Below are 23669 nucleotides of genomic sequence, written 5' to 3'. Positions count from 1 at the left end.
AGAAGGTTACGGTGTCCCACCTGAATGCTGTTGGTAACACGCAGCCTTGTCCCGCTGGGCTCAGAGAAGGTACCTCGTAGGATTTCTGTCTCTTTAATTTATGGAGACTTGTCTCGTGGCCTCAGGCAAGGGATGTCCCCCCGGGCATTTGAGAAGAGCTGGTGGGTGGTGGTCAGTGCTCTGAGTCCCGCCGGCTTGTTTTCATATTGCACACATGGCAGACATGAGGACACGATGAAGCACGAGGACAGCTGCCACTCACCTGGAGGTCATCACCGGTACTCCCCATGGTGAAGCACGTCGGTGTGCCCTCGCTGTCCCCCGGAACTATAGCGCATACATAGGAGTCCCGTGAAAGGTAGATTTGGTGTTGTGCTTTACTAAAATGGCACGTCCTATGTGAATGATCGCACTTTGCTGTCACCCCACGTTGTTCGAGGGGAGTCCCCATGTGGCCCCGCCCATCCCTTGGGAGGACTGCCTCAGCTCAGGTCTAGAGTTCTCCGTTCCACCTAGAAGCACCCAGAACACGCTGACGGTGCACGGATGTCCAGCGAGACCACACCCCGCATGGCACCCTGCTCTGCCCCCCCCCCCCAGGGGGACAGCACTCTGGACGGGCCCCTCGTCCCCTGCCATGCTGGGTGGCACTTCCCATTCCCTCAGCAAGGAACAGGCTGCAGGCAGACACTAAGGCTCACACCCGGGGTCCCGAGATGTCAACGGCTAAAGCCACCTGGGGCTGGGACACCTTCCACCTGAGCTTTCAGCACCACACCACAGGGTTCAGACCTGCTGTACAGGAAGACCTTCGGGGCCAGGAGGAAAGGGCCACCCAAGCAGCTGGCAGACGGAGGGGCCTGCAGGACCTGGGAGCCCAGGACCACCCTCCATGAGCCGCCTGGGGCTGGTGTCTAAGGCCCCTCCCGAGGCCCCTGGCTCCCTACCCCAGGCACGTCCACGCACAGTGACATGGTGGAAGATGTGTCTCCTGGCCCTGGTGACACCTCACAAAATAGTTCTCCAGCTGAGGCCAACTTGGAAAATTCCAGAGACCAGGAAATTTACCGTGAGGCAGGAACAGCCGGGTCTTGGCTTGGAATGGAGCCCTGCCCACATGAGGAACACGGGCAGGGCACAAAGGAGGGACTGGCCAGGCCCACCTTGAGGGAGTCCTTTAATAGAGACTGGCAGACAGGGGACACGACTGGCCCCCCCCTCCCCCACCCGGCCTGGCCCTGGGGTGGACATGGGAGAGGCAGTTTTAAAAAACACAGCGGGACCAATTCTTCATGTTCACGGAAAAGGGGTACTCGGGAAGCCCGCTGGAGTCTGTACACAGAGCTGGGTCTGGGCACCCACCCCCAGGAGACCGAAGCTCACAGCCATCTGCCCCGCTGTCTGCACCCAGGAGGGGCAGGAGCCCGCGGGGTCCCCAGCTGCTTGCCCAGAGCTCTTAGTGTTTCTACACTATGTACATTGTTGTGCTTTGGACCTCCTACCCCATGGCCCTGGCCTGAGGCTTCGGGTGGGAAGACGGACCCGCTCCCACTGCAAGCTCAGGCTCAGGACAGGGGCGCCCTGCTCCTCGCCAGGGAGCCACAGGGTCACTGCAACAGAAGGGTAAACGCTGGACAAGATGCAGGCTGGTGGGAGCAGGCGGGGTTGGGTCCGGGGGCGAGGTTGGGGACACAGGTGTGTATGGATGGGGCCCAGCTGGGGTTGGGGGCAGCAGGTGGTGGATGGGGTGGGGCTGAGCTGGGCGGGGGCGGGGTGTCTGAGGTCCCCTCCCACCCAGTGCAGCTGCCTCCACGGTCCGAGGCAGGTGGTGGGCAGGTGGCTGGGGCAGGGTGTGGTGGCATCTGTGGGTGTGTCCCCGCCAGCTGGGCGGGGGCGACAGGATCAGTTGTTCTCGAAGAGAGAGAGAAGGTCGTCATTGCTGTTTGTGGGGAGGTCAGGTGGGCCAAGGTAGGACAGCAGTTCTTCGGGGTTGGTCAGTTCTGGGAGCAGCTGGGGACAAAGCAAAGCCATCAGCAGCTTTGGCCTCAGGCCCACCACACCCCTGCAGGGGACCCTGTGCCTGAGCCCCTCAGCCTGCACGGGCCTCTCCCTGCCGAAGGCTGCTCTTTGACCAGGAATCACTCCATACAAGTTGTTCAAGGACAACCTGGGACACAGAGCATCTGCCCCAGGGGGCATGCATGGGGCCATGTGGGGACCCCGATGTGAACAGAGCAAATGCAAGAAGTGGGGTTTCCAGTGTCTGGGATATTCTGCTTTGAGCTGCTCTAATTTTCTCCCGCTGAACTTCAGGGTGTTCGGTTTATTAGAGAGAAAGACCGTTACCTGCAGTGCACGCACTGATTTTGGCTCACGCGACACCTGTGGGTCAGCTCAAACCACACCGAGGCCAGTGTGGTCCTCTGCAAGCCCAATCTTCTTGGGGACTCTACACAGGTTCCTGTAGCCAACTGCCTGGACAGAGTCATCCCGCGGCTACTCAGGTACCTGACACTCATCATCAAAAGAGCTGATGCTATCTGACCAGCTGTCCTGGCTTCGAGGTCACTAGGGCGTCAGTGTCCTCCCTTCTATGAAGCATGTGGACCCTGGGGACGACGGACACACCGTCCCCAGCCCCAGCTCCCATGCGCTCCCTGGCATGGGGCCTGTACTCACGTCCAGGGCTGGTTCCGGGGCCTCCCCCGCCCCAGACATGGGGGGCCCCATCACGCCTGTGGCAGTGCTGAAGGCCAACTCGCCGATGGGGCCTGAGCTCACTGGGCCCAGGGGCTGCCGGGATGCTGGGGGAGGGTTTGGATGGTGCAGCTGGGGCCCTGGGGCCCCTCCAAGGCTGGGGGCGAGCAGCCCTGGAGCCCCTGGGTTGTGGGCAGGGTCCAGGTGACCTGCTGGCGGCATCTGGAGAAGGAGAGAAGAACCAGGTAGAACAGCTCCTGGCCCCCTGGAGCTGGCCCTCCGCCCCACAGCTTGCACTGACCTGGCCTGGGAGGCAGGGAACAGACTTCTCAGGTGTCAGGAGGCTGCTAGGAATGTCGGACTGGTAGGAGCTGGGGGGTGGCCCCGGAGTGAACTCAGGAAGGGCCGGGGTGCTGGGCGTGGCAGGCGGGAAGGACTCAGGGAAGGTCCCGGGTCCCAGGAAGCTGGAACCTGAGAGCAGAGCCCATGTTGGGTGAGGCCTGGGAGCTGGCACTGGGGAGAAGCCGGGGGGTGAGGGGGGCTGGCGGCCCAGGCTCCCAGCGCTCTCTGCAGGTAGCTCTGGGTTTTACAAAAAAGAGCATTTCCTTTCATCACAGGGGAGCGGGCCTCACCCAGCCACACCCACACATGGGGTCAGGTGGGGCCGGGCCCCCAGCGGGCCAGCAGAGAGCCTCCGTTCCCAAATGCCGGGCCCCCCTGCCCGTCCCCATGGCGTGGCCACACCTACCCCACCAGGTCCCCAGGAGGCCCCCCCAGGCACAGGGCCCGCAGCAGACTGGTCTGGAGAGAGCAAATTACTGGCCCGTGGCACTCACCCTGGCCGGGGTAGTCACCAGGGGCTGGGGCCGGGGCCGAGGGGGGCTGCAGGGGGGCGAAGGGGGCGGCAGCGGGGCCCAGGGCTGCTATCATCTCCATCACGCTGGGCATGAGCATGTGTGCGGGGCTCACGGTGCGACAGCGCTTCAGCACTGGCCCGTCCGGCTCTTCCTTGACGTGAACGTCGGGCTTTACGGGCACCGGCTTCCAGCTGCACGTGGGGTCGATGGTGATCTCCTCGTAGTCAGAACTGGGCAGGGACACATGGCTGGTCACTAGCTGTCCTTGCCGTCTCTCTCGGCCCCTGGCCCGCTTCTAAGCAGACCTCCACTCCAACGCCTGTAGCCGCACGGCCCATCACACAGGCCCCGTGGGCGGCCAGGCCCGGTTGGATGTGGGTTCCATCTGCGGCCGGAATCAGCCCGCCTCGTGGCCGAGCTGTCATAGGGCCGCCGGCAGCGGGACGGCACGAAGACACTTACTTCTGAATGTGAACGAGGACGCCCAGCACATACTGGTCCACCTGCAGGCCCTCCAGCAGCGCTGTCTTGCTGTAGGAAACCAAAGGCATGTGGCTCAGGGGCCTAGCCCGACCTCGCCCCGGCACACTTCTCGGCTCTCTCACCCTGCTTGAGGCCACATGGCATGAAGTGACCCCGCATGCGATGACCCCGTGTACACGGACCCCACGTAAAGCTATTCTATGAGATGATCTCAGAGATGACCTCGCACAAAGCGACTGTGTGCATGAGACTTGTGCCCTGAGCCGCACCGTCCTCGTCTGCTCTGTGACCCCCTAAACCTGGGGTTTTGTTGGTCCCCGTGCCTGGGATCCCAGGAGGACTGTCTGGGAGACACTCACTTGCACACAGGGCACCGCCAGGTCCCCCGCTCACAGTTGAGCTGCAGGTAGGACTCCAGGTCGAAACACTGCGGGGAGCAGGAGAGATGGCTTCTCACGCGGGTGCCGGGGGCAACTGGGCCGCACTTTGCGATTGAGCCTTGTGGTTTCGGGCTGAGTTACGTGAATGTTGAGAAGCCACGTGGGCCAGGCTTGGCCGGGGCACCATGCTAAGTGCTTGGCTCTGGGAGCAGCCGGGAGAGCACAGCCCTCGTGGGACTAGAGTGCCTTGTGGCCAAAGAATAGGGTATCTGTGCTGGCAAAGACCCGCCTCCGGGACACGGTGCTGAAGGGAAACTAGGGCCGGGGTCTGTGCGTGCTGCTCCTGGCCAGGGCAGGAAGACCCCACCCACCACCCTGACGCTTCTAGAGATGTGACATGAGAACGCAGGAAACCATGGGGCGCGCTCCAAGAAACCAATGCCTGGTCTGGGGAGCACATGGGGGACGGTCTGGTGAGTGCGTGGGGGCTGGTCTGGGAAGCACGTGGGGGAGCCGGCTACCCGCCCGCTGGCTGGTCACCTGCTGGTGGAGGGTCCGCGGGAAACCGCTGCACGGCACAAGTTCTGGACCACCCACCTGTATGTGGCGACAGTCATGGCCTCGGGCGGGGAGCTGGATCCTGCGGAATGTGATGGGGCACCTGAGGGACACCTTGATGGCTGTCTGCTCCACCCCGTCCTCACCGTTGGGCCCAGGGGTGCCAGGGACGGTGCCGCTGCTGAAGTTGCGTTTTACTGGCGTGCACGGGGAGAGGACTCGAGTGAGGGGCCGCCAGCTGGGCCGGCCGCTGCCCCTACCCCCCCCCCGAGTCCCCAGCCCTGGCAGATGTGGGGGTGTGCCATGTGGTGGCTGGTCACCGGGCGGCCACTCACTCTTGGTGATACAGTGCTCCGCGGGCAGGAGGCGCTTCCTGAGGAGGCCCTGCAGCACCGAGCGGACGGACGGCCGGTGCACCAGCTGCAGCACGAACAGGTGGGACTGCGGGAGGTGAGGAGGGTCAGGGGCGCGGCCCACACCCCCACATCCCGCACTAGCTGTCTGTCTGCGGCCTGTCAGAGCACCAACCCCCAAGAGCCCCCCTGCACGCCCTGCAAACTGCACCTCGGTGTCTGTGCAGGGCCTGGGCCTGCCTGGAGTCCCCAGCCGGGGAGGGTTCAGGTCAGCCTCCCCCTGGGGAAGGACAGGCCGCCGTCTTGTAGGGAGTAAGCGAGAGCGCCAGGCCCCAGTGAGCAGGCCTCACCAGGGAGGAGGGAGGTCTCCTCTCTCAGCAGGGGCTGGGGTCAGGGGCAAGCACAGCCAGGCCCCTGCAGGCCCAGGAGGCACTCACGCAGCAGCAGGCTGTGACCGTGATCTGGATGGTGTTGCGGCCCGGCTGGCACACGTGCTTCAGGTACAGCGGCTTGTGGGAAGTCTTGTTGTCGCCGCGCTCGATGGTGAGCGGGGTGGCGTTGACGCTGACCTGCACCGACGCTGGCCAGTTGGTGTTGGTCTGCCGGTCCTCATGGTGATAGCACTTGAACTGCAGCTCCAGGTCTGGCCTGCGAGGGGTGGGGAGGGGTGGGCCGCTGAGCAGGGGATGCAGGGCGGGGCTCGGTACAGAGCCACAGTGGGGATGGGGCAAGAGGGCGGGGCCCTAGAAAGGGGCCGTTGGGTGGGACCACTGAGAAGCCTCAGGCAGCCGGAGGGGGCTGCGCGCAGCTAGGCAGGGCCACAGGGCGGGGTCACACTGTGTGGCGGAGCCGGGCTCCAGGCCGCTGAGATGTGGCTGAGGGGCAGGGCTTCATGGAGTGGGGCGTGGGTGGGAGGGAATATCTTGGGGTGGGACCTCACTGTGGGGCGGAGGCACTGAACAGGGGTCTCTAGGCGGGGCCACACTGGGGGCGGGGCCTCTGAGAAGGGTCAGGCGCTGGAGGGGGCTGCGCAGCTAGGCGGGGCCGCAGGGCCCGCTCACCTCAGCATCAAGGTCTTGTAGACAGAGTCCCGGAGCTGGAACGCGTGGTTGCTCACAGCCAGGTTGTGCTGCAGGCGGAAGGGCTCCAGCACTACCCCGTCCCGCACCGGGAAGGTCAGCCGCAGCTCGTCACCCGGGCCGCTGCCTGCGACACGCTGCTATGAGCCGGCCACCCCTGTGGCAGGGCCCGGGGTTGGGGGGGGGGGGGGGGAGGGTGGGAGGGTGGGCAGGTCCCCTCATCCTCCCGCTCGGGCTGGTGTGGGCGGCATCTCCCCCGGGGTCCTGGGCCCGGCCATCACCCCCAACGGGAATAGGATCTTGGTTCTGTCCTGGTTCTCCTGCTGTTCTGTCCTGCTTCAGTCACCTGGCCCCATGTCCCCTAAGTTATGACTGGAGAACGTGCCCCAAACCCAGAAAAGAGGGTGCTCCTGTGTTCAGAAGGGGTGCGAGGCTAAGAAGGTGTGAACGGACCACCTGCCATCATCCTAGCGCTTGAGCTAGGGTTCTAGGACCCCAGCTTCTGTGTGGTGGTCTCCCCCAGAGCATGGGTCTCTTAACCAGGAGTGGACCTCAGGAGGCCCATAAATCCCCTGAAATTATACACAGAACTTTGTGTGTGGGGGTATTTTTCTAGGGAGGAGATCAACACCTTGAACGGATGTGCAGAGTTCTAGGAGCACAAAATGAAACTGAGGGCCCCCCACCCCCACATTCCCTACAGAACTCTGGGGTCCTGGGACCCCCGCCCAACCGTCTTAAGAGCAGGTGACACTCACTGGGGGGTGATGGGTGCAAGGAGCTCACGCTGGGCTTGAGGTCCGGCAGGAAGGGCGATTTGACCTCCTGGCTGGTGGACATGTAGGGGACGCTGCTGCCGGGGGTCATGGGTGGCGTGGGGCTCCCAGGCAGTGGGGAGCTGGGGTAGCCAGGGATGGAACGGGTGGGCTGTGGGGTTGAGCAAACAGTCAAGGTGGGATGGTGGGGGGTGGAGTTTGTTCTCGAAGCACCCGCCGGAACCAGTCACAACAGAAACGGGCAGGGGTATCCGGCTGGCCACCCACACTTCCTCCTGCTTGGGTGCCCTCTGTCCACGTGCCCACCCTGAGAGCCGCCCACCCATGTGCCCGTACCCCACTCAGGCCGGGCTGGCTGTAGCTGACGCTTCCCCCGTTGAAGTTGGCACCCTGCCCGTTGAACTGCTCTGTGGGCTGTAGGGAAAACACGGTGTGCGCCAGGGGCCCCAGCCTGCCCGCCGCCGGGCCCCTGAACCTGACTCAAGGAGTGGGCTGGGGGCAGGGAGCCCACCACACACATGGCACTAGCCTGTTTTCTCTGTACACTTTTGAAGTTTACCATGTGATCTGCAGGGAGCACGTATCGTTGTGTAATTAAAAAAAAATTGCTACTATAGAGAACTGACTCCATGTGTCAGAGGGGTTTTGGGAGAGCCACAAAGAGGCTGAAACCCTCCCCCCCCACCCCAGGCCTTGCTGGGCTTCTCCATGGTGAGTGGAGGGAGTGGAGACACTTTTCCACAATGAAATTCAAGTGACTTGGGGGCCTGCCTACTGCTCCCTACACCCAATTTCCAACAAGATATATGAATTTCAGAGAGTCCTTTCAGAGCTGGATCCCTGCCCTGGTCAGGAACCCTGTGAAGCTCCTGGCTTCTTGGTCACCCTGAGTGCACAGGGCCCAGCAGGAGCTGTGTCGGGCCCGGAGGAGCCATGCCTACCTTGTAGTGCAGTCCTGCTGGGCCAGAGGCGGACAGGGACTGGCCCACACCCTGCTGCAGGGGCAGCCGGTGCCCAGGGTAGGAGGACGGGGCAGGGGGCGGCCCGGCACCGGACGTGTACTGGGTGGCACTGGGTCCGTACTGGCTTCCTGGCAGGTACTGCTGTCCTGGATAAACCTGAAAGAGGCACCATGCCAGGGGAACAGGTGTCGGGGAAGCCAGGTCCCAGGGAGGATGTGGTGCCCGTTCCATGAGGCATGGCCGCTTCTCTCACACAGATGCCCAACCTCACCATGGGTCTGGGTGGAGCTCAGGATGAGGGAGGAATGGACACTCACCTCACTGGAGTAGGCTCTCTTGACCCCCTGTCGGGGCAGTGGCTGGGCCTGGGGAGGCCCAGGGTACCCGTGCTGGGGCAGGCGCTGCCCTGCATAGAGGGGTGCCATGCCTGCTGCCCGGGTGGGGTTCATGCCCATGGGGTTCATGCCAGAGGGGCCCAGCAGCCCTCCCACGCTGGTGGGGTTCATGCTGCCAGGGACGCTGGGCCCCCGGGGACCTCCATGCTGCAGGAACTGGCTGTTAAAAGCCTGCCCGGCCCCCATCTGGGGAGAAAAGAGAGGAGCCATTCAGTACCCCCACCACTGTGGGTGCTGCCCAGTTGCCCCCTGCACCCCCTCGTCTCTCTGTGTGCACATCCCCAGTCCCCAACCCCAGCTGCCCGACTGGTCCCTGCCTTCCAGACCAGCACATGTGGGCTTCACAGGAGGAGCGGCTGGGCCTCACCGCTCCATACTGGCTCAGCTCCTGGCTCTGCTTCTCCTGGAGGGCGGCCACGGTGGCCGTGGCGGTGGCCGTGGCGGTGGCCGCAGCAGCAGCCACTGCAGCTGCTGCTGCCGCCTGAGTAAAATCGGTGGAGGGTCGTGTGGCATGTGAGGGCAGACCCAGGCCCCCTGGCCCCCCCGGGCCGCCCGCATACCTGTGAGAGACACAGATGGCTTGGCTCAGAAGTGCTTCCCTGCCTGTCGCCCGGGGGCCACATAGCACCTGCCGGGGCCCCCTTCTTGTCTAGATGCTCCAGTATCAGCCGTGGGAGCCCGCAAGAGCATCACACTCACAACAGTCAACAGACTGGTTCACATGGTCCCAGGCACCTGCCAAACCAGAAGCTTTGCACCTAGAGGACTCCCAGCACACCTCACAGGTCAGGGGTCCTGCTTACCCAGCTGTGAAGCCAGGGCCCCCTGGGTAGCCCCCGCGGCCATACACTCCTTGCTGCACGAAGCCCTTGTTGGCAGCACCCTCGCCAAACGCCTGCTGTCCGAGGCACTGTGCGGAGTTCAGGGCAGGGCCACCACCTGCCACACCAGGCATTACAGAGCTGCCGGGGGGGCTCCCTGCAGGGCCCATGGGGTTCCCCAAAACCTGCGAGGAAGCAAGAATTGCCAATGGGAATCATCCAAACAACTCACTTCCTGCAGTTGCTCTAAAGGGCTACAAAGGAGAGGCCTGCCAGTGAGGGGCTGGGGGCAGAGGTGAGGGAGGAAGGAGGGGAAGAGAGGAGGGGTGCAGAGGCCCAAAGACGGGGGAAGAAGTCCCACACAACATGTGGTGGGGAGACTCGTCTACAAGGATGGGGCAGACTCGGGGAGCCCAACCCCATTTCTGTCTAAGGTCTAGGGGGGCCCTGGCAGCTCTCAGGGGTGGCCCCACTGCAGGCTCACCTGACTCGGTGCCGCGTTGCCGACGCCCCACACGGTCGTGACGACAGACAGCGACCCTGCTGGCTGAGTGGCGCTCTGCTGCCAAGGCACCGGCTCATAAGCAAATGGACCATCACTGCAAGTAGACAGGTGGGTGGGGAGGCCCAGGTCAGGAGGCCACGGGTGTCGAGACCCCTGGCTGGGGAGGCTGGCAACTGGGGGCGGAGAGGTCCTGCCCTGCCACCCCACCCGTACCCGAGGCCTGAGAAGGGAGGGTGGCAGGAGACCCACTCACCCGTGCGGTGTGGGGGGCAGGGCGGGTTTTACGGGGTGCATGGGGTTCATTGGCCTCGGGCAGCCTAAAGGCCGGGTCTGCGGGTGGCAGGAAGTAGTCCTCACAGCTGTTTACGTGGGACTCGGCTGGTCTGGCTGTGGGGACAGAGGAGGACGTCAGTGGAGATGCAGTGGCCGGGGGCTGTCAGTGGGGTGCCGGGAACCCCCAGCACCAGGCCCCCTTGCTCTGCTCTGACTGATGGAGGGCCGGGCGACAGCGGGGTCTGAGGGCCACTGTGGGGGTGGCGGCAGCCTCAGCCTGAATTGCCCACCCTGACAAACCTCTGTCCTCTGCACCCCTAAAGCCAGCCTGGAAGCCAGCATTAACCCTTTCAGGCCAGGCCCTGCTACTCACAGCCCCTGAAATAGAGCAGGCTTTCTGACCCAGATCATTTTCACACGCCCCTCCCTCAAGAAGGCCTGGATATCCATTAAAGTCAGGGAACTCCCAGGACCCAAGTGCCAGAATCCCCCAGGTAGGCCCCAGGGTGGAGGCCAAGGCCAGAGCCAGCAGAGAAGAACAGAGGAGGACCAGCTGGCGGCCACCTTCTGCTCAGGCTCTGAGACTTGCCCACTCTGGGGAGAGGGCTCTGCTAAACAGGGCTGAGCAAGGTCAGCCAGCTGCCGGCTTCACCCTGGCCTGGGGAAGGGAGTACAGGTCACCTGCGTGCTCCTGGCTGACAGCCCCTTGAGGGCTGACGTCTGCACAGGGCCAGGTGGACCTGACCCCCCACGGGCCACAGTGACACCGAGAGGTCCCCAAAGGGGAGGGACGCACACACGGAGCAATGGGCAGGGGGTTGGTGCAAGCCCAAGGGCATGTCAAGGGGCCAAGGGGAACACGGCAGCAGTGGCTGGCAAACTTTCTTGGGATCCATGTGCCCGTGCAGGGGGCGTCCTCCTACTGTGTGAGGCTCACCGCCCCCTCCAACTGCTGTCTCAGAAAAATGAGGGAGGGAGGGCCAGGCACTCACATCCTCCAACACCCCCAAAAGCAAGCCCAAGCCCTTGTTGGCACCCCCAGGGGCATGCTGCACACCTACGTCTGCCTGACCCAACCACAGAGGTGCACTGGCCGTGGTTCTCAGGGGTCTCTGGGAATCCTGGGTGGGGGGGACTCTGCCCTCCTGGTGTCCAGGTTCTGTCCTGGAGCACCAGTGCCTTTTAGGGGCTGCAAGCCCCGCCCCCCAACATGCACACGTGCCACCCTGGACAAGCTAATGTGTGGTGGTTCAACCCAGACACCCAAGCACTCACAGCACCTCCCTCTGGCCTAGGAGTGAGAAAGTCACCCCAGAACCCACTCAAGCCCGTGACTCACATTCCTGAGTGCTGACCAGGGACCTCAATGTTACCATGTCGTCTGTAAATAGTCCTGGAGGTGCGTGTGGGGGGACCCTCATCAGGGACCCAGAGCAGGGAAGGGGTACAGTGGGAACTGTGACACGGGTGGTTCTGCCTTCGGCCCTTCGTGCCACTGAGCACTGAGGTAAGTGGGTCCCGGAGCCGCAGCAGAGCCGGGGCTGGGGCAGAACAGTTGGCAGGTCTGCCTCCTACCTGGCTCTGCTCCCCCTCTGAACGCTGTTCTCCCCTGCCACCCAGACCAGGTCCCACTCTGGAAACAGAGGCCAGAAAATGCAGGAGTCAGTGGGTCCAGAAGGCTGTGGCCCCAGGAATCTGGGTAGACACAGGCCTGCAAGCCAGGATCACCCAGCCAGGCTGGTGTCCTCGGTCCCTACCGTCCAATTCCAGGACGGTGATGCAGCCACCGTGGATATGGATGGGTGGACCTGCCAACCAATGGACCAGACCACAGAGGGCACAGACCAGGTACCGGAGGAAACCAGCATTGCAACGCGGGGCTCCCACAAGCGAAACCAGAAGTTCTAAACTTCACATCTTGTGCAAAAATTAACTTGAAATGGGCCACGGATGTAAATGAACAACAGAAAATGACAAAACCTTTGGAGAAACTCTTCGGGACCTGGAACCAAGAAAAGAGCCCTTAGCTGTGACACCAGTGCAGTCCTCACAAGGGAGAGGGGGAGTCATCTCAGAAAGGCCCTGCTGATGCAGAGCGACAGGTATGCCCGCAAGTCGCATCTCTGGCGAAGGACTAGTATCTAGGATATATAAAAAATTCTCAAAACTCAAAAGAAAAATAAACACCCCAGATAGAAAACGGGCAGAGGACACAAAGAGACATTTTAGCGAGGTCGTCCGGACGGCATGCCGGCTCAGGAAGAGACAGACATCCGACGTCATGGCCACCGGGGACGTGCAAACTAACACCACACGGAAGCATCGCTATGCACCTATCAGAGTGGCTACAACAGTGACACCACCAAGTGCTGGGGCTGGGGGGACTGGGGGGACTGGATCTCCTACCCACGGCGGGTAGGACTGGAAAATGGCGCGGCCACTCTGGAAAACAGTCTGGCAGCGTCTTGTGAAAGTCGGCACACAGCTACCAGGCAACCGGGCGACCGCACTCCTCTTCGAGACATGCAAGCTGAGGTTCACAGAAAACTATGCGCGTGTCTACACCAGCTTCCTCCTAGCAGCTCAAGAACGGCCACCCAGACGCCCTTCGGGTGAAGTTAGCCAGCCGTGGGGCGTCCACAGCCCGCGGGCATGAAAAGGAAGAGCGAGCAGGAATCCCCAGAGGATCGAGCCGTGGAAAAAGCCAGTCCCCGAAGGTTACACGCGGTATGATTCCCTTTATGTAACGTTCCTGAAATGATGAAATCACAGAAGCGAGGAGCAGAGCCCAGCTGCCAGGTGGGGAGGAGGGAAGCAGGTGTGAACAGAAGAAGGTGCGGAAGGAGAGATGTGCATCTGGCCCGTATTCCCGGAGCATCCCGGTGTGACGTGCCCGTCGTCTGGTGAGACGTCACCGCCAGGGGAGCCGGGAAAAGGATACAAGGGTGATTTCTCACAGCTGCATGTGAATCCGGAATTCTCTCAGAATACAAGTTGACTTGAAAAACCACCACCACCACCCGTGGTCTCCACAGAGAAGCCCCCGGCAATGCTCCCTTAGCCCAGGCTGGTTGGGCTGGCCGGGCCCACTCAGCTGTCCCAGGAGCAGGGGGGAGACCAGCCCCCTGCCCGGTGCAGAGCCCCAAGACTGCAGGTGCTCCACTCTGCTCCGGGCCTCCTGTCTGGCACATCACACTCACCTGGAGGGCGGGGGCCGGAAGACTCCTGTTTCTAAAGAGCTTGTGGGTCAGGGTCAGGCTGCTGCTGACGCAGGGACCCCAGTCTGAGAGCCCCGGAGATCCGGGGAGGAGGGGGCAGGGCAGGGGCCCCAGGAGGCCTCCTACATCACCCCCGAGACTTCTCTGCCACGGACTAGACCACAGACGGTTCCAGTTCCCCCTAAGCCTCCTGCACGCCTGGGTGCTTGGGTGTATGTGTGACTTCCTGCCAAACTGAGTCTGCTCTCCTCCCTGAGAAGACCCAGACTCTCCGAGTGGGGCACCCCACAACCCGCTGCTCCCCACAAATGGACAGGTGCCCTCTGAGTGCAGACCCTCCTCCCACTTCCTGGCCTTGAAGACAGAGCCAGGAAAACCGGTGCGGGCCCATGGGGCTTGTGCCCCAGTGCCAGCTGAAGGCCGGGACCCCTTGGCAGAACTGCCCTGGTTCTGGTTCTGTGCCCCATCTTTCTCCAGAAAACTCACCACTCAGGCCCCCTGCCCCAGGGCCTCAGAGCAGCTGCGCCCAGGCTCCTGCGTGCCAACCAAAGGCAGACGTTAATGTGGGTCAACCTCTTCCACTCCACCCTGTCCAGGCCGCCTGGTCACCCAGGGGCGGCACGCCCCATGACAAGCCACCTGACCCTAGGAGGGCAGGCCTACTCCACGGTCACAGAGCAGGGAACCCATGGTTCCAGGGCGAGTCTCCAACCGGAGGGACACCAGGGTCAAATGGGCTCAGAGGAGGTAGAAATGACGGCTCCAGTGAGCGCGACGGCACCAGGTGGGGACTCAGGTGTTCTGGTGTCTGCAGGTCCTACCGCTCTACATGTGAGGCCCCAACACTGACCAGCTAACTAGAGTCGTCCAAACACCCAGGAAGGAGCATTTGTGAATGGCCCAGACACCGGACACATCAGAGACCAGCTACAGGGTTTCACTACTCTGAGCCTCGGTTTACAATGTGTAAAATGGGTACGTAGCCACCCCAGGACTGAGGAAAGAGGAAGACACATAACTACATTTATCCCAGCAGCCCTGACTGCTGTAGTGGAGGCAGCCACCAGTGGACACGCCATGGGGAAGCCTGGCTGCCCTTGGAGTCCTCCTCAGGCACACCCTGCCTGTCCTTCATCATCTCCTCCTCCCCCCCCCCCCCCCCCCCCCGACTTCTATTCCCAGCCAGTAACCAGCCCCTGGGCATGGCAGGTCCTCAAGGCCAGTATCCCACCAGGTGAGGCTAAGACCCTGCACGGATCCTGGCACCTCCCTTGAGCCTGGAGAGGCCCCCGCTGCTAGCAAGCCAGGGTCTGGTTGGTGAGTCTGTGCTCACTCTCTCTACATCCACCACCGGCTTACAGATCAAGTCACGTGTTCTGTGTAGGTCCCTGCGAAATCTTGAGATAAAACAAACGACTTACAGACGTGGCCATAGATGTTCTGCAACTATCAGGAAGAGAGCAGGGCAGGGAGGAAGCAAGTGTGGGGGGGTAGGAGGGAGTAAAGGGGAGCAGGGCTGTGGGGAAAGGGGACCAGGGCAGGGAGGAAGCAGGTCATTAGGGGGAGAAAGGAGGATGGCTGGGAGCAGCTCAGAGGGGGAAAGCGGAGGAGGAAGGGAGCAGGTCGAGGGAGCAATACACCCTCCCGCCTCAGCTTCGTGCGTCCCGTTTGGAAAGGGGTGTCCCCACGGAAGCCGCGGCCGGAGGCTGAAAGGTCGGCCAGTGTCGCCGGCCCGAAGCAGACCTGCGTGGGTCCCACGTCGCTGGACGGTGGGCGCGCACGGCCCAAGACAAGCCCGGAAGGCGAGCCCGCCGGCCAGAGCGCGGGGCGGAGGCGGCGGAGCCAGGTGGGGCGAGGGCCGGGGGTCACCCTCCCCGCTCAGGAGGTCGCCGGGGCCGCGCACACCCGTCGGGAGCTCGGCCGGCTACCAGCCCCAACAAAGGCTCAGGTGAGGGTCTCCCGGCGCGCACGGGGTCGCTGGGCCCAAAACCGCGACGCGCACGCGGCAGGTGCGGCAGGTGGGCGCCGGGGCCGCCCCCCCCCCCCCCAGCGCGGCCGGAGCCCCGGGGCAGAGGCGCCGCAGCGCCGGGCCCGGGGCGCCGCACCTGCCCACCGCGCGCACCTGCCGCACCTGCCGCCCCCGCCGCCCGCACCTGCCCGCCCGGCCCGCTCACCTCCGCCCGGCCCGGCCCGGCCCCTCGCCGCCGCGGCCCCCGGCCCGCGCCGCTCCATGCGCTCAGCCCGCCCTCCGCGCCGCCCGCCGCCCCGGGGCCGCGGCCGCCACCACCCGCGCCATCACGCCGCCGCCCGCTCCGAGGGCACAATGGAGCCGCCGCGCCGCTCATGCATATGCATGACGCCGCGCGCCGGCCCCGCCCCCCCAGGCCAGAGCAGTGGAGCCCCGAGCCGGCGCTCGGGCGGGGCTGCCGCGGGCCTGCGCGGGCCGAGGTGGCTGACCGAGTCAGGCCCAGCCGGGAGCGGGCGGGCAGCGCGGGCGGCGGGGGACCACGACTGGCGACCCGCGCTCCCTCCACACCTTTCCGAACGCCGCGCCTGCGGAGCCTCCAAAGCTTCCTGCTCGCTGTCCGCCGGGGCGTGGCCAGATGGAGGGGCGGGGCCTGATGGAGTGGATGGGCCCGGGCGGCGGCGGGGACGGCTGATGGGCGGGGCCTGTCAGGGGGGTGTCAGAGCCTGGCTAGGGGGCGGGGCCTGGTGGAGGTGGCCCGGCGGAGGGGCGGGGTCCAGCCGGAGGGGCGGGGCCTTGCAGAGTGGGGTGTCAGAACCAGACTGGAGGGCGGGGCCTGGTGGAGAGGGCACAGCGGAATGGAGAGCGCTGCCGATAGGCGGGGCCTGTCAGAGGGGAGGGGTCCGGCAGGAGAGGCGGGGCCTGGTAGAGGGGGTTCAGAACCGGGCTGGGGTCGGGGCCTTGATGAGAGCCGGGCCAGTCAGATGGGGGGGCAGGGCTGAGGGCGGGGCCTGGGCCTGTCAGAAGCGGGGTATCATAGCCTGGCTAGGGGGCGGGGCCTGGCGGAGGGGGCCGGTGGAGGGGCGGGGCCTGGCTGGGGGCAGGGCCTGTCTTGAAGGGCGGAGGCGGGAGGTGAACGGGGTCTCTTCAGGGGCGGGGTCTGGAGGGAAAGAGGGCCCGCCCACGCTGGACGGGTCGCTGTAGCGCTTTAGCCGATGAAGCGCCTTCTCTGATCTGTCTCTGATCTGATCTGATCTACCTTCCAAGTACTGCTCTCACTCTTTCAGTTGTCCGCTTTTTCCTATCCTTGCTTTAGGGACAACTCGTTCTCCTGAGTACTCATAATTAATCTTTTTTTATCGGGGGAGGGCCAGAGAGAGAGGGAGACACGGGATCCGAAGCAGGCTCCACGCTCCGAGCTGTCAGCACAGAGCCGGACGCGGGGCTCGAACTGCCGCACCGCGAGATCATGACCTGAGCCAAAGCCGAACACTCAACCGATTGAGCCACCCAGGTGCCCCTCATCTTAGCTATTTTAAAAAGTATTTTGAACAATTACTATGCACTGGGCAGTTCTTTATTTTAAAGTTTTAATTTATTTTGAGAGAGAGAGGAGCACAAGCAGAGAGGGGCAGAGAAGGAGGGAGAGAGAGAGTCTCAAGCAGGCTCTGCACTCCCAGCCAGAGCCTGTCATGGGTGGGGCTCGAACTCACAAACCGTGAGATCATGACCTGAGCCAAAACCAACAGTCAGATGCTTAACTAACTTACCCAGTCGGGTGCCCCAGAATTTCCTTCCTCTTTAAGACTGATAATATTTCATTGTATGGATGTTTGGCAATTTGTTTATTCATCCTTTGGTGGATGTGCCATGGCTTTTAACGTTCTTCCCTCTAGACCGTCTGAACCTTGTGCTGTTTTTCTTCTTCTATTTATTTAAAAACAATTTTTTTTTTGTTAACGTTTATTCATTTTTGAGAGAGAGACAGAGTGTGAGTGGGAGAGGGGCAGAGAGAGAGGGAGACACAGAACAAAAAGCAGGCTCCCCCCTGGTGTGGGGTTCGAACCCCTGAGCCATGAGATCATGATCTGAGCCGAAGTCAGACGCTCAACTGACTGAGCCATCCAGGCGCCCCTTTCTTCTTCTTTTAAATGTTTATTTGTTTTGAGAGAGAGAGAGAGTGTGTGGGCCAGCAGGTGAGGGGCAAAGAGAGAGGGACAGAGAAAGAACCCCACGTGGACTCCGTGCTGTCAGCACAGAGCTGGGTGTGGGGCTCGATCTCAAGAACATGAAGTCATGACCTGAGCCCAAATCAAGAGTAAGATGCCCGACCACCTGAGCTGCCCAGGCACCCTGGTGCTCTGTTTCTTCAGAGAACCTTTTGTCAAATGGTGGATCTGTTTTGTGCCAGGCACTCATCTGGGCTCTGAACACTGGTCTGTCGACAGTGACCATGACAGCAAGGACTCTCCAGCCCCAGTAGAGGGGACAAAAAGAAGCAGGTGACTCACCAAGTAACAATGTGTCCTTCAGGGAGAGGGTTAGGAAGAAAAATAAGGCCAGAGCAGGGGATGGGGAGTGCGATAGAATGGGGGAAGATTCTATGGAGAGTTGGCCCACATGAAGGGGGAGGCAGGCGCCAAGGGACCTGACCCTCTTCTGCCTCCAGGAGGCCATGGGTTTGGGGGAGCTGCAGGCAGGTGTCTGGAGGAGGACAGAAGGGCTGTACCAGGCCTCTGGGCCTGAGACTGGCATCTCTGTCATCTCCCCAGGGCAACAGCCGCCCCCCTCATCTTGGGAGATGCCATTTGGTGGCCACTCCCTTCTACATCGTGTTTTCATCTCTGACCATATGAACTGTTAAAAGAGTCTTCCTTATTTGCTGGGAAAAATATGCCCTCCCCAAACTTTTCTTCTGTGACTGCATAAAATGACAGTCCTCACTTTGGTATGTGACAGCTCTTCAGGGATTAGAAGAAACTTCTCATTGCCCCTGAATCTTGGGCTGGAGGACACATGTAACTGATCCCTTAAGTGTTTCAGAGCCAATACAACAGGCCACTCCCTCCAGGCCACTCCCTCCCTCCACTCCCTCCACTGGGCAATGCCCTTTTTAAATGTGACACCAAGTGGGGGACACAATACTCTAAGTGTGGCCTAAAGCTACATTTGCTTTTTAACTTGGGCCCTCGGTCTTTATGAATGGCTGCTAAACACAAATAGCTTCACCTGTTCTTGACTTGCAAAACTGACTTTGAAAAGAAAAAACTTACCACTTCTTTGCATATGAGTATTTTATTCTGATTGTAGAAAATACAGAGGAACTTTTTTTTTAATGTTTATTTATTTTTGAGAGAGAGACAGAGTGCAAACGGGGGAGGGGCAGAGAGAGGGAGGGAGACAGAATCCGAAGCAGGCTCCAGGCTCTGAGCTGTCAGCACAGAGCTTGATGCGGGGCTCGAACTCACAGAGCGTGAGATCATGACCTGAGCCCAAGTCAGACACTTAACCAATTGAGCCACTCAGGTGCTCCTAGAGGAACTTTCATAATAAATCGAAACCTTTCACCATCCAAATGTTCAGCGTTAATCCCTGTTGAATTTTTGGTCTATTTTCTCTCAGATGGTTCTCCACATATCTGAGCACACGTGTGACTTTGCAGCCTTATTTTTCACTCCATCAACAGAAATGTTTCCCTTCTCATAAATGTTTGAGCCTCCTAAAATCAACGCGAAGGTTTGTGCGCCAGGATGTTGCACACAGGCAATTCCTGTAATATTGGACAACTGGATTCAAGCTGAGTTCGACCTTTCAAAACTTTTTACTGAGCTCCTGCTACTTGCCAGACATTGTTCTCAGCTGAAAATACATCAGCAAGCGAGCCCAGAAAAACGTGCGGTGGCCAAGCGTCCATCTGTAAGCCCGGAGTCATGCTCATTAAGTACAGTACCCCCGCAGGCTGCAATTTAGGGAGCGCCCAAATCAGCTGTTGGAGCTGTTTAATTGTATGAGAAGACATTCACAATTCAATCTGCTAAGTAAAAAACCAGGATACAAAGTTGTGTATGATGACAGCATAGTTTCTTAAAACCGTTCATGGTGCAGAAGATCTTCCCCAGGTGTAGAAAAGTACTTTGCAATAAAGATGTGGCTCAAACACCCCCTAACCAAATGAGTGACCAAGTCCGCAAGGCTGGGCGCGGGGCCGCTGACATCCGTGTGACTCGCGACCAGAAATGTTTAACCTGAACCTAATCATGACAAGGCCACGCGGGGGTCAGCCCCCAGCGCTGGTCTGACTCGGAAAACTCCAGAAAATCGGCCTGGGGAAATGGCCGGCAGAGGCCCCGGGGGCCGGGACCCTCGCCGCGACCTTGGGTGGGTGGGGAAGGCATGAGGCGACGCTGGGGCTCCCTGGGCGCGGGCTACAGGCGGGAAGGAAGGGGCTTGGCTGCGGACGGCCCTGGGGGACCCCGGCGGGACCTGGGGACCGGAGGGCGGCCTAGAGGCCCCGGTGAGACCCGCCGAGAGGTGTGCAGCCGGAAGTGGAGGCACGTGGCAGAACCGTGGCGGGGCGCGGGGGCAGGAGAGACACAGGCAGGAAGTGGATGGAGGGCGTGTTTGTAAGTGGTGCGCGCACTCCTCAAACCCCCGATGCTGTAGCTGGCTGCCTCTGCCCAGGGCAGGGAACCCAGAGCCTCGGGGCACGCTGGGCCGCGCACAGCGGCTTCCGGGAGTCCCGGCAGACCGGCGGGGTGACGGTAGGGGCTGCCGAGGTGGGCGGTGGCGCAGGACGGCGGTGTCTCCCAGGGACTCGGAGACGGGGACAGGGGACCGAACTTTTTCTCAAAGGTGTCCTTGGCCGCTGGCGAGGAGCTGCAGGCCGCGCTGGGTGACCGGTTCTGGCGCCGGCACGGCAGGGTCACTGCGACGCGGCAGGTCGGCGCTCAGGGACTGCTCCCGGGGCACGGTCCTGTTTCCTTCTTGCAAGGGGTGCTGGCGAGGAAACCCGCCCAGGCCCCACCCAGGCCTCCCGGCCCCCATCCCCAGACCCTGCCCACCCCACACCCCGTTCCACCCCACCCAGACCCCGCCTGACCTCTGACCCGGCCCAGGCCCCACCCCAGGCATCCCCAGACCCCACCCCACCCAGACCCCACCCAATCCCCAGGCCCTACCCCACCCCAGAGCTCACCTCACTCCAGACCCCATCCAAGCCTCACCCCAGGCCTCAGGGTCCCCGCCCCAGGCCCCGCCCCACCCCGCCCCAGACCCCGCCCCTGCTCCACCCCACCCAGACCCCGCCCCACCCAGGCCTCACCCCGGGCCTCGGGGTTGGGCCCCCATCCCGACTCCACCCCACCCCAGACTCCACCCCAGCCTCAGGCCCCGCCCCACCCGAGGCACCCTGGCCTAACCCCAGACCCCACCCCCAGGCTTAGCAAATTGTATTAGTTTTTAAATTTTTTTTGTCATAAAAGTAATACATATTCATGTAAAAAATTAAAAATAAGCAAATAGAATAAATTTTACTGCAACTTCGTCTCCCCGAACAAAAATTATTTTTGGTGTACCTCCTTCCTGTATTCCATGTGTAAACTCTCTCGGGCAGCAGCAGAGACCACACGCACTTGTTCCCTACCCAGAGCTGGGCCTGACTCCGCCTCCTCCTGGGTCCCTGGGGTCACCCGCCTCCACCTCCACCTACCTGCCCCAGCGTTCCTGTGTCTCAGCAGGGGCCGCCCGTTGGCACAGGCAGGGTCTCCTGGGGGCTCCTGTGACCCATGACCAGCAAGACTCTCACTGTTACTGTTTGCTTCCCAAGCCCCTGACCCTTGGGGTCCGGCAAGGGGTGGACATCTGGAAGGTGAGGACAAAAGTCAGCTGCGTCCCTGTCTTTGCTGGCCACGGAGGCTCCCACGCCCACAGGGCAACACTCCAGCCCTGAGCCTCAGTGGGGGTGGGTGGGCAGCGGAGAGAAGGGCAGTGTCCACACTGTGTCCCCCAAGAGCCTGTGACACAGGACGCACCCCCACCAAGGTAGCACCTCTGGTGGCATCCACATCCTCCCGAAGCGTCTGCTCCTGGGCTCTTCAAACCTGTCTCCATTCGCACATGCAGCCTGGCACCCACCCCCTCTGCCTCTGTTTTCCTTCCCCACCATTGTCTACAGTGTACCTGTTCTTGGTCAATTCACCCAGCTCTGCCAGACATAGACCACTGTCCCCAGCTTCCTGTACGCTCTCCAGAGGGCCTGCTCGGGATTTCAGGAGCTAATTGAACTAACAAGGGACACAACCCGCGTCCCTGTCCAGCTGCACCTGCTACTGACCCAGTCCTCTCTTCCCTGGAGGTTGCTGCTTGCAGTGGGCAGATTAGTGGTCCCCAAAGACATGTCCATGTCCTCGTCCCCAGAGTTTGTGGACATCACTTCCTAGGACAACAGGTGTGACCAAGGACTGGGAAAGGATTAGCCAGGTGGTCCTGAGAGGGTCAGGGAGAGACAAGGCAACTTTAGAGACAGACCCACAAACGGCGATGCAGCCATGGGCAGAGACGGGAGGTATGCGGCCAGCAGCCAAGGAAGTTGGAGGTGCCCGGAAGGGTGCTACCCCAGAGCCCCAGAGGGAGTGTGGCCCCGCACACTCTGATTTCAGACTTCGGCCTCCAGACTGGGGAGAATGAACTGCTGTGATTTGGGGCCCCTGGTTTGTGGTCCTCTGTTAGGGTGTCTGTGGGGCCCGCTTCCTCTGTCTCCTCCCCTGCATCAGGTCCCTCAGCGCCTCCAGCCAAAAACCGGGGACTGCCAGCCCTCGGGGACCTGTCTCCCTGCAGCCACCCCACTTTCTCCAGACTTGCTTTCCCCACCGTCCCCGGGCAGTGGCCAGCCTGGGCTCAGTCCTCAGGGCTGCCCTCTGCGGTGACACGTGTGGCCCTGGAGCTTTGTCTTTCACGAATCTCCTGCCACCCTCGTCTGGCTCTTTTTGATTCCGGCCTTGGCATGTGCACAGGTGGTACTCCGGATCCTGCCCCAGGCCCACTGATCCCACTCCTCTGGCAGGTCCTCCCCCACAGCCACCACCGTCCAAACCCTAGTTCTCAACATCATTTTAGTGGAGATACTGTTCAGCCGCTTGAAGTATACAATTTGGTGGCACTATGTGTATTCGGAATAGTGCCACCATTGGCACAAGTTGAGGACATCTGCATCCTCCGGGGAGAAATCCCGCTCCCGGGTGCTTACTCCCCAAGCCTCCCCCAGCCCCTGGCAACCAGCCGTCTACTTTCTATCCCCTTGAATTTGACTGCTCTGGACATTTCCTACCTACGGTATCACATGGCACGCGGTCTTTCCTATCTGGCCGCCTCACTTACTGTTCCTGGGTTCGGCCGCACTGTTGCAAGACTGCACTCCTGTTTGAGGCCGAGGACTGCTTGTCACGTGGATGGACAGGCCTTTGTACCCATCAGTTAAGGGGCATTTGGATTGTTTCTGCCTTTTGGCTATTATGAGTAATGCATATACACGTTTCTGTCTGGACATGTTGTGGGTCATACGAGAACTCTAGGTTTAGCACGTGAGGCGCCACTGGATTGTGTTCCACAGTATCTTACGTTCCCACCAGTGCACGAGGGGTCCAGTTTTTCCACATCCTGTGTCTTACTCACTATAGTCATACTAGTGAATATGAAGTAGCATCTCATTGTGTTTTTTTTCTTTGCAATTTTTTAAAATGTTTTATTTATTTTTGAGAGAGAGAGAGAGAGAGAGAGAGAGAGAGAGAGACAGAGCATGAGTGGGGGAGGAACAGAGAGAGAGGGAGACACAGAATCTGAAACAGGCTCCAGGCTCTGAGCTGTCAGCACAGAGCCCGACGCAGGGCTCAAACTCAGACCATATGCAGGGCTCAAACTCAGACCATACGCAGGGCTCAAACTCAGACCATGAGCTCATGAACTAAGCTGAAGCTGGACGCTCAACTGACTGAGCCACCCAGGCGCCCCTCATCGTGTGTGTGTGTGTGTGTGTGTGTGTGTGTGTGTGTGTGTGTGTTTAAAATAACCTCTATGCCCAATATGGGGCTCAAACTCATGACCCCTGAGACCAAGAGTCACAAGCTCTTCCAACGGTGCCAGCCAGGCACCCCCTATTGTGGTTTTGACTTGTGTTTACCTGATGACTAATGATGTTGAACATCTTTAATGTGCCCATTACCTATTTCTATACTTTAATTAGTTGCCTTATCGAGTTGTAGGAATACTTTATATATTCTAGACACAAGTCCTTTATCAGATAGATGATGTGTAAATATTTTCTTTCACTCTGAGTTGCCTTTTTACTTTCTT

General features: G+C 61.1%; 2 protein-coding genes across 8 annotated transcripts; both read right to left on the bottom strand.

Moving 5' to 3' along the window:
• Nucleotides 1–359: 359 nt before the first annotated feature.
• ZMIZ2 (zinc finger MIZ-type containing 2) lies at nt 360–15986 on the bottom strand. 7 transcript variants are annotated; one of them, XR_007150171.1, is made up of 19 exons: nt 15532–15618; nt 10120–10253; nt 9846–9960; nt 9344–9546; nt 8908–9100; nt 8463–8726; nt 8125–8301; nt 7520–7597; nt 7166–7334; nt 6390–6534; nt 5766–5976; nt 5311–5416; nt 5015–5172; nt 4397–4464; nt 4017–4085; nt 3534–3784; nt 2999–3168; nt 2347–2919; nt 360–2010 (listed from the first exon to the last, which is right to left on the bottom strand). XR_007150171.1 is itself a non-coding variant. In XM_047848885.1 (19 exons), the coding sequence occupies exons 2-19, from the start codon at nt 10167–10169 to the stop codon at nt 1903–1905; spliced, it is 2775 nt and encodes a 924-aa protein (XP_047704841.1). In that variant the 5' UTR covers nt 10170–10253; nt 15532–15618; the 3' UTR covers nt 360–1902. The 7 variants fall into 7 exon arrangements, 6 of the variants coding, with proteins under 6 accessions (XP_047704841.1, XP_047704839.1, XP_047704837.1 ...); XM_047848885.1 differs by having other exon boundaries at nt 2680–2919; XM_047848883.1 differs by lacking the exon at nt 15532–15618 and adding an exon at nt 15894–15986 and having other exon boundaries at nt 360–2919.
• Nucleotides 15987–18857: 2871 nt separating this feature from the next.
• On the bottom strand, nt 18858–22975 carry LOC125153352 (nascent polypeptide-associated complex subunit alpha, muscle-specific form-like). The gene is made up of 4 exons (XM_047836428.1): nt 22938–22975; nt 21655–21726; nt 21031–21182; nt 18858–20247 (listed from the first exon to the last, which is right to left on the bottom strand). Exons 1-4 carry the CDS (start codon nt 22973–22975, stop codon nt 19748–19750), a joined length of 762 nt encoding a protein of 253 aa, XP_047692384.1. The 3' UTR covers nt 18858–19747.
• Nucleotides 22976–23669: the final 694 nt, after the last annotated feature.

Source organism: Prionailurus viverrinus, chromosome A2 (assembly GCF_022837055.1).
Source record: "Prionailurus viverrinus isolate Anna chromosome A2, UM_Priviv_1.0, whole genome shotgun sequence".
Taxonomy (NCBI): domain Eukaryota; kingdom Metazoa; phylum Chordata; class Mammalia; order Carnivora; family Felidae; genus Prionailurus; species Prionailurus viverrinus.
This window is presented reverse-complemented; position numbering and strand designations above follow the sequence as displayed.

Bases quoted from the DNA above. Each gene is read 5' to 3' on its own strand.
- LOC125153352 (XM_047836428.1), bottom strand. From the start codon at position 22,975: ATGTGGAAAAACTGGACCCCTCGTGCACTGGTGGGAAC. The intron at 21,727-22,937 runs GTAAGATACTGT...TCTGGGGACGAG, and splicing joins CCTCGTGCACTGGTGGGAAC to GACATGGACATGTCTTTGGG. The intron at 21,183-21,654 runs GTCAGTAGCAGG...CTCACCTTCCAG, and splicing joins TCCAGGGAAGAGAGGACTGG to ATGTCCACCCCTTGCCGGAC.
- ZMIZ2 (XM_047848883.1), bottom strand. From the start codon at position 10,169: ATGAACCCCATGCACCCCGTAAAACCCGCCCTGCCCCCCACACCGCAC. The intron at 9,547-9,845 runs GTGAGCCTGCAG...GCTTCCTCGCAG, and splicing joins GCAACGCGGCACCGAGTCAG to GTTTTGGGGAACCCCATGGG. The intron at 4,086-4,396 runs GTGAGTGTCTCC...GGTTTCCTACAG, and splicing joins TGGCGGTGCCCTGTGTGCAA to CAAGACAGCGCTGCTGGAGG.